The sequence below is a fragment of the Mandrillus leucophaeus genome, unplaced genomic scaffold, assembly GCF_000951045.1.
Source record: "Mandrillus leucophaeus isolate KB7577 unplaced genomic scaffold, Mleu.le_1.0 Scaffold264, whole genome shotgun sequence".
Classification (NCBI taxonomy): domain Eukaryota; kingdom Metazoa; phylum Chordata; class Mammalia; order Primates; family Cercopithecidae; genus Mandrillus; species Mandrillus leucophaeus.
In genome coordinates this window covers 2,641,055-2,650,845 of record NW_012102743.1, presented here as the reverse complement: position 1 = coordinate 2,650,845, position 9,791 = coordinate 2,641,055, and the positions used below count along the sequence as shown (strand labels likewise).

Sequence of the window (9,791 nt, the reverse complement as noted above, 5' to 3'; positions counted from 1 at the left end):
AAGGTCTATAACAATAGTCCTCAAACTGCGAACTCTGGATTCCTGGTATTCCTCAAGACCCTATGCAGCAGTCCATAAAATTAAAACTATTTTCATAAGAATGCAAGGAAGTTATTTACTTTTTTCATCTGCAATTATGGTGCAAAGGTGAGGGGAGCATAAAACCACTGGGCCATTAGAACAAAGATCAAAGTAGTATAATCAATATGTACTAGTAGTCCTATTTTTTAACCTTACTCACACTAAGTTTAAAAGGGAGGGAGTTCCTAATTTCATTAAATCTTGACTCTTGAGTAGGTATATTTTTAATATTCTATGACAAAATGCATTCAATCTGTGGTGATAAAACATTTCTGCTGCATATGGAAGTATGTCTCAGGAAAAAGCAGTTGTGTAGTTGTGAGTTGTAAGCCGAACCAGACATTTTCCTCATGGAACAAAATTTTTACTTCAAAAGATGACTGTAGATAAATTATGGCTATTCCAGTTTAGGTAGCTGGCAGAAGATTTCTCCAAAGTGAATGGAAGTCAGGCACAGTGGTTCATGCCTGTAATCTCAGCACTTTGGGAGGCTGAGGTGAGAGGATAGCTTGAGGCCAGGAGTTCAAGACCAGCCTGAGCAACATAGTGAGACCACATCTCTACAAAAACAATTTTTGAAAAAACAGCCGGGCATGCTGGCACAGGTCTGCAGTCCTAGCTACTCAGAAGGCTGGAACAGGAGGATCACTTGAGCCTGGGAATTCAAGGCTGCATGAGCTATGATCATGCCACTGACTCGAGTCTGGGTAACAAAGCAAGATCCTGTCTCAAAAAGGGGGGGAAAAAAAACCCAAAATCTAGTACTTTAAAGAAAATAATATATTTGTTGTCAATGATGAAATTGAGGTTTTCAAGTGAAAATCAGACTTTCATAAAACTTTTATCACTGTAAGCTTGATAGCCTCCAAAGAATTAATGATTCTGTCTGATAAAATACATGGTGACATTAAGAAATGTGATTTTTTGCCAGGCGCAGTGGCTCATGCATGTAATCCCAGCAATTTGGGAGGCCAAGGCAGGTGGATCACCTGAGGTCAGCAGTTTGAGACCAGCCTGGCCAACATGGTAAAACCCTGTCTCTATTAAAAATACAAAAATTAGCAGGGCGTGGTGGTGCATGCCTGTAATCCCAGCTACTCGGGAGGCTGAGGCAGGAGAATCCCTTGAACCCAGGAGGTGGAGGTTGCAGTGAGTTGAGACTGTGCCACTGCACTCCAGCTGGGCGACAAGAGCGAAACTCCGTCTCCAAAAAAAAGAAAAACAAACAAAACAAAACAAACAAAAAGAAATGTGATTTTTTAGTATCATATAATGAAATACCAGCATTGAAAATATCTGCATAACACAATAAAAATTTTCCCAATGTTCCACACGTTACAAAATGATGCAAGGGTAAAAGATCCATTCGAACTGTAAAATAGACAATGAATTTATAAGAAGTACAAAAATTCAGCCAGGCACGGTGGCTCACATCTGTAATCCCAGCACTTTGGGAGGCCGAGGCAAGTGGATCACGAGGTCAAGAGATCGAGCCATCCTGGCCAACATGGTGAAACCTTAAAAATTCAAAAATTAGCTGGGCATGGTGGCGCGCGACTGTAGTCCCAGCTACTTGGGAGACTGAGGCAGGAGAATCACTTGAATCCAGGAGGTGGAGGTTGCAGTGAGCTGAGATAGTGCCACTGCACTCCAGCCTGGTGACAAGAGCGAGACTTCATCTCAAAAAAAAAGAAAAAAAAAAGGACAAAAATTCACTGATAGGAACTTCAGATTTCGCATTATAACTAACCTTTAAGAAACTACCATTTGTTGAGTTTTGGTGTAGTATTAAAGAAAAACATCCACAATTATCTGAAAAGGTAATTACACTACTCCTCTTCCTTTTCTAACTACATATCTGTGTGAGGTTAGATTTTCTTCATATACCTCAACCAAAACAAATGATGACAACAGGATGAATGCATAACCAGATATGAGAACATAGTTATCTTCTTCTATTAAGCCAAACATTAAAAGGAGATTTAATAACTAGTAAAAATATGACATTTTTACATTCTGTAAAAAAAAAAGAAGTTAAAGCAATGCCACTTTTCCCACTATCTTCTATTAGAAAATGTACTTCTCATTTTTAAAAATGTTTTTATTAACCTCTAATTTGTTTACTTTTTAAAATAATTTTTTAAGTATCTCATCTTAATTTTGAATGCATTCAACAAAGGTAGATGTGGTCTACATTTGGTGTCCTTAGTAAGTTAGAAGTATACAGGGTTCCTGAAACCAAGAAGTTTGAGAACCACTGTATTTCACTTTCAGCTTTTAAATTTTTAGTTTTTAGTAAGATATCTATATTCATTATCATATGCTTAATATCTATCTCACCTACCAATTTATCAGCACAGAGCTAAAACCATGTCTGTTTTATTAATCGCTGTGTCTCTAGCACTACCACAATATCTGGATCATAGCAGTCACTTAATAAACTTTTAAAATAAATATGCTTTAATTTATTCATCCATTTCTCTTGGAAAGCAACATCTGAAAACCTTTGCTACTAATTCTTCATGAAATAGGGAAGTTTATTTGTAAACAATCTTCGTTATCACCTCAAAATCTGCTTCTCACACTCCCCATTAAGTTATCAGCCCTACTAGTTACTGTTAAAAGAAAAATCTTGGCCAGGCGCAGTGGCTCATGCCTGTAATCCGAACACTTTGGGAGGCCAAGGCAGGCAGATCACTTGTGGTCACGTGTTCCAGACCAGCCTAGCCAACATGGTAAAACCTTATCTCTACTAAAAATAAAAAAATTATCCAGGCCTGCCTGGTGGCATATGCTTGTAATTCCAGCTACTTGGGAGCCTGAGGCAGGAGAATCACTTGAACTCAGGAGGTGGAGGTTGCAGTGAGCCAAGATTGCACCACTGCACTCCAGCCTGGGTGACAAACAGACTCCATCTCAGAAAAAAAAAAGAAGAAGAAGAAAAAGAACGAAAAATGTTATTAGGCCCTGACCAGTCATATTATAAATCAAAGAACGATTCTGTCAGTTTAAGAATCATTAATCCCCTCAACTTGTAATCATTTTTGCACAAATGCTTTTAAATTTTATATTTTTCACCATTAAAATATCTATTTCTCATATAAGAAAACATATGCAAACTATTAGCATCCATTACAATAATTTATTTAACCTCATATAGTACATTCTCTTTTTTTCCCAATTTTGCACAGTTTTATACCCTGCTTTTTTTTTTAGTCAATGCACTATCAGAAACTTAAGACTCTTTAAAAAAACAATGCTGCTGTAGAAAACTTAACACATTTAACTTTTTTCATTTTGGGACTTATTAGGATAGAGCTTCCGAACGGGAATTTCTAAGCCAGTAATTATATACATTTTTATGACTCTTAATATATATTATCAAATTGCTTTCCTAAAGCGTTAACCTGATATAGTCCATTGAAATGCACTTTTTTTTATAAAAAACTAATTTTGCCATAATCTAGCCAGTTCTGGATTATAGGAATTACACAACTGTATTGTTCTTTTTTTTTTTTTTTTTGAGGCGGAGTCTCGCTCTGTCACCCAGGCTGGAGCGCAGTGGCGCGATCTCGGCTCACTGCAAGCTCCGCCTCCTGGGTTCACGCCATTCTCCTGCCTCAGCCTCCAGAGTAGCTGGGACTACAGGTGCCCACCACCACGCCCGGCTAATTTTTTGTATTTTTTAGTAGAGACGGGGTTTCACCGTGTTAGCCAGGATGCTCTCGATCTCCTGACCTCGTAATCCGCCCATCTCGGCCTCCCAAAGTGCTGGGATTATAAGCATGAGCCACCGCGCCCGGCTGTATTGTTCTTCAAACTGTCCATTTAAATTGGCACTTCACTACTGTTTTTATTTCTATTTTTTTAGAAAAATAAAACATATTTCCATTTTTATTAATTACATTTACTTCTTGTAATTTCAGTTCATACTATTATGATGAGTTAGCCTCTAAGTACTAAGAATTTTATGATTTTTTGATATTATCCTTTGTCATTTTTTTTGCAAGTATTTTTCCCATTCTGTTCATCACTTCCGCTGGTTACATTATGACTTGAGTTATTTTTTCATGTAATTTAATTACAATTTATCATGTTTTATACTCTTCTCAACAATGTCTCATAAACATTAAGACATATGGTGTTCCAAATTAGCTGTGGCTTGAAATGCCTCTCCAGATATGTTAATACCCTTACCTAACTAGTATTTACTTTGATGGATGGTGTTAGCAGAGGTTCTAAACCAATTTCTTTTTCCAAGCTGCTAGTCAGCATTCTAACATCAATTTTGGAATAACTGCTACCTGTTATTTGTAATGCCTTTTAAAATCATATTTGTATCCCCTACCCACTTTTAAATTCTGGAAAGTGACATAGTATCATTTACATTTTCAAAAGATGATCCTGGCTGAAAAATAGAATGCAAATGGATTAATGCGGAAGTTAAGAACAGAAAGTGGTAGTATAGAATTTAACCTTTCTCATAAGGATGTTCTTTCTCTACTTTCTCAAAGCACTCTAAAGACATTATAATTCCCAGAGAGTGCCTCTTTCAAGAGAAATCAACTGTGACTGTCAATTATTAATTTTACACTTAGACCTTAAAATTTATTCATTAAGAATTCAATTATTATATATTAATTACAAAAAATAATTTGATCGGGCTGGGCACAGTGGCTCATGCCTGTAATCCCAGCACTTTGGGAGGCCGAAGCCTGACTGCAGATCACCTGCAGTCAGGAGTTCGAAACCAGCCTGGCCAATGTTGCAAAAGCCTGTCTCCACCACAAATACAAAAAATTAACTCGGTACAGTGGCGTGCACCTGTAGTCCCAGCTACTTGGAAGGATGAGGCAGGAGAACTGACTGAACCTGGGGGCAGAAGTTGCAGTGAGCCAAGATTGCACCACTGCACTCCAGCGTAGGTGACAGAACCAGACTGTCTCAAAAATAATTAATTAAAATAAAATAATTTGATCACATCAGCCATCATTTGCCTCTCTTTCTACTCATCTTCTTTATCTTCCTCTTCTTAGTCCTTGGCACTCCTCCATTTTTTCCTCTTTCCTTTTGCCTTCTTTCTCACTTTCCATTAACTTATTTAACACATACTTCCCACTTCTACGAACATAAACTCTATACCCCTCTACAAATTCCTAAACCTAATTTAACTCTGGGGTGTCCCACTAGCACATGAGTTTTATCAACAAAACTTTTGCCAAATAGAGGAAGGTTTCAAAAAGAAAAGGCTGTTATATAGACTAACTTTTATTATAGCTGGTTTACAGGCCCAAGTCAAATGAAAGAAACTTATAAAAAATCCTTTTTTTTTTTTTGAAATGGAGTCTTGCTCTGTTGCCAACCTGGAGTGTGGTGGCACGATCTCAGCTCACTGCAACCTCCCCCTCCCGGATTCAAGCAATTCTCCTGCCTCAGCCTCCCAAGTAGCTGGGACTACAGCTGTGTGCCACCATGCCCAGCTAATTTTTTTTTTTTTTTTTGTATTTTAGTAGAGACAGGGTTTCACTATATTGGCCAGGCTGGTCTCGAACTCTTGACCTCAGGTAATCTGCCCGCCTTAGCCTCCCAAAGTGCTGGGATTACAGGTGTGAGCCACCAGGCCTGGACTTTTAAAAAATCATTTCAATTTAACTTCTATTTGCTCTTATTCATGAAATTATTTAAGATTATATATTAAACATGTATCAGGGAATAACTGTGAACAATGCTCCTCAAAACATCATAAATGAGACAGGTCTAGCCAAAACTTCACCAATGTATAAATATCATTGCTTTCTTTTTAGTAAAAGCTTGCCAAAAGTAATTTTCAATGAATTATAATAAAATGTACAGACAATGCTACATAAAAATTTGAAAGAACAGCTTTTTTGTTTAAAAACTTTGAATGAACTGCTCAAAGGCAAGTGGGCTGTGCATGATTTTCTTTATTAAATCATGGCTGCTATGAGCTATTTCTTTTGAACAACTATACTACATCTCTACTAATTCAGACCTAACAATCAGTATTTGACAGAACTAAGATGATCACTTTACCTATTCACATAGCTTGTACATCTGGCAAACTAGGGCCGGATATTGGTTCACAGCTAGTAAATTAACTGTGTAAATAAAATGAGTGACTATTTCCAGCAAAACCTCTTGAAAGTTCACAAGTTTCTTACAGAGTAGTATACTATTAAAGGAGTCTCAAGTTCCCAGGAAGTTTTTTTTTTTTTTAAGCTAATTTCAGAGCTGTCATTGAATTATTAAGAGTTAATATGCCTCAAACATCATATTAAATTCACTGTCAGATTCTAAAATATTTCAAATACCTTATCCTGTCAATGACAAATTATCCTTTCAGTAACCACAATTTTAACAAGTACAATAAAGAATTTTAAATTACGAAATGATTAAAACAGATCAGAGGGCTTTGCATTTTTCTTAAGAATGCTCATCTCTGGGTTTTCAAAGAAATATTTAAAAACAAAATATTTAACCTTCATAACTAAACATTTTACATGCCAAAGGGAAGGTAAAAAGCAGATGTTCAAACGACAACAAAAAAGTATTGAAGTTTTCAGTAACCTATATATAGTAAAATTCATCAAAAGTCAAATCCCTTATGAAATTGAGCACATAATAACAGTAAGTATAAAAAAAGCAAATTACTTCTATCACAAAGCAATCAATTCTCAAGCTTCTCCAACTTAAAACAAAACTACATTACTTACGTAATAGACGGATCCACTTGTTTATAAGCATGGGCGGCACAAGACCCACAGTACGTATATCCTGCATGGCTACAAAACAAAATATTTTTAAACTTAATTATCAGATTCAAAATCAAGATATTCTAGAAAGAAAAACCTTTGAAATAAATACAGTAACTATGGTAAACACAACAGAATTGAGAGCCTACGTTAAATAACAATGTAGTTAATGATGCGACTTCTAGAAGAAATTAGGAAACACATGATCTATACTGTGTTCTAATTCTAAACTCTAAAAATACTTTGTAATTTTTTTTTTGTCTGAAAGACAAATTTACAGGCGTTCAAGGTTTACTTGAAGTTACTATGTAACACGATTATTGAGGTCGGTTTTTGGTTTTTTTTTTTTTTGAGACAGAGTCTTACTTCGTCACCCAGGCTGCATGCAGTGGTGCAATCATGGCTCACTGCAGCCTCAACCTCCCAGGCTCAAGCAGTCCTCCTGCCTCAGCTTCCTGAGTAGCTGAGATCATAGGCACATGCCACTATATCTGGCTCATATGTTATTTTTAACAGATCTGAGTTCTATGTTGCCGAGGCTGGTCTTGAACTCCTGGGGTCAAGTGATCCTCCTGCCTTGGCCTCCCAAAGTACTGCCATTACAGACATAAGCCACCACACCTGACCTATAATTGAGTTTTTTAATACTCCTCTTCAGTAGCATTAGCAGACTATTACAGAAAAATGATAAACCAACAGGAAGTCAAGTCAGACCAAAACAAATACCCTACAACTATTATAACAACTCACTTCCTTCTGTGTCTTTAGAGATAAGATAAAGACATTATTCTTATTTTCTCTCCATACTATTCTTCCCTTTCATCCTCTGGTCTCCGAATTCAGTCAATTCTCTTATCACCTACAGAATGACTGTTTCCTGGTTTCAAAAGGTATATGAAAAAATAAAGATATATCCACACAATGGAATACTCTTCAGCAATAAAAAGAAGTGAACTACTGACACTCAAAATAATTATACTTTTTTTAAGGGGGTAAAAATAAATATGCTGAATGGAAGAAAGTCAAACAAAAATAGTTTATTCTGTATGATTCCATTTAAATAAAATTCTAGAAAATAGCAAGGCATGGTGGCGCATGCCTGTAGTCCCAGCTACTCAAGACGCTGAGGCAGGAAGATTGCTTAAGCCAAGTTCCATATTATAGCAAGCTATGATCGCACCCACACTCCAGCCTGGATGACAGAGTGAGATACCATCTCTTTTAAAAATATATATATATATATATATGTATATATATATATATTCTAGAAAGGGGAAGGGGGGAAAAAGAGGTACAGAAAGGAAGAATTATAAGGGAACACAAGAAAACTTTTGAGGGTGATGAATATGTTCATTTTCTTGATTGTGATAGTTTTACCCTCATACATAGGTCAAACATCAAATTGCGTGCTTTAAATGTACACACTTGAATGCCAGTCATATCACAAGGTTCTTTTTTAAAAATGGTCCTAATCTGAACTAGCTTAAGATACGAATGGAGAAAATGAGACTCACAGCAGTCTACCACAGCAATACAAGATAGTAGCGGTGTTTAATTGGGAACTCAATAATATGGAACATACACTAAGCTCACTGAAATCAGTGAAGGCCTTAATTAATGGTAGTCACTCCAGCCCTACACCTCTGGTAAAGGAGCCTATAAAGTTGCCTCAAAACAGCAATATTCTCACAACCCAGTTCTGATCTTAGCCAGAAGGAAATTTAGTAGTCCTCTGGCTCAGCACACTCAGTTTTGATGTCACCCTGTGCTAATTTTGATACTAGAGCCAACCCGGAGACCTATTTTATTCTGTTACAATTCTAATCTCTGAGTGCCTGAGACCTTACTACTCACTGCTTCAGATTCCTAACACCTAGTTCTTGATCTTAACTGGTTCTCTTACGAATTTAGAAGTATGCCATCTTGCCTGTTCATGTGGACCTTAAAACCACCTGGTCCATCTGGATCTACCCGGCTCTATCTCAAACCTTAGCGACATCTCAGATTTTCAACACTGCCTTGAAATTTTGCTCTCAGTTGTCACTCATATACCATCCCTTCACTTCCTAATCCTTACAGCTTAAACTGCTCCTTCCACCTTAGATCTGCTTTTCAGACTAGTTCCTCTTTGTCATTCTTAAATTTAAAGGCTCTAATCCCTAATCCATACTCTGATCTCTAAATCAACCTGTCTTTCTAGTCTGAGTCTCTCCCATTTCTACCAATCCTGTTCCTGACCTAGCTCAGTTCTTAACATCCAGAAAGCCTTCTTAGAAACACTGGATTCTTCCCATCACTGCATTCCACCCTGGGTGACTGAGCAAGACTTTATTTCAAAATTTAAAAAAAGACAAGAAAAGAAAGAATCATTGGATTCTTTACATATGGCTAGGACAGAAATAATAAGAGTACAAAGGACAGTAAGGAAGGGCATAAAGACCAAAGGAAGAACATGAGCAAACGTCCAACTACGTAAGGTAGATGAGAAAATACAAGACTGGCCAGAGTAGAGGAAGAGAGTAATGATAAGCCAGAGTCAGGTAAGGAAATAAGGGCTTGATAAAACAAGATACTGAAAAATGCTGTGGGCTCTTGGGCAGGGGTGTGACAATATCAAACTGTTATTAGTCTAGTACTGAAAAGCAATGGCACAAACTAGCGATTAGAGGCAGCAGGGTGTTAACAGAAGCTCTCTTGAAAATTGTGGCAGTGCTATACCTAAGCATGAGGTACTAATGTCATGGTCTGGAACTGTATCAGTGCTGGTGGGCAAAGAGAAGGGAATGCTAGAGTCTAAAAAAGAAAAAGTAACAAATCTCAGTGATTGAGCATGGGAGATGATGAAGAGGATAATGATAATAAAAGTAATATTTACTGACTACCTACTATGTATCAGGCATCTTCTATGTATTTCAAAGTATTAAATCATTTAATCCC

At 37.0% G+C, this 9,791-nt stretch overlaps 1 protein-coding gene across 2 annotated transcripts in view; it reads right to left on the bottom strand.

Moving 5' to 3' along the window:
* The window catches only part of MEMO1 (mediator of cell motility 1), a 149,327-nt gene that overhangs the window by 59,364 nt on the left and 80,172 nt on the right, over nt 1-9,791 (bottom strand). For both annotated transcript variants that reach the window (XM_011984253.1, XM_011984252.1), the window contains exon 3: nt 6,816-6,884. In XM_011984253.1, the coding sequence (XP_011839643.1) occupies nt 6,816-6,882 (67 nt within the window). In that variant the 5' untranslated portion in view covers nt 6,883-6,884. The remainder of the gene's footprint in view (nt 1-6,815; nt 6,885-9,791) is intronic.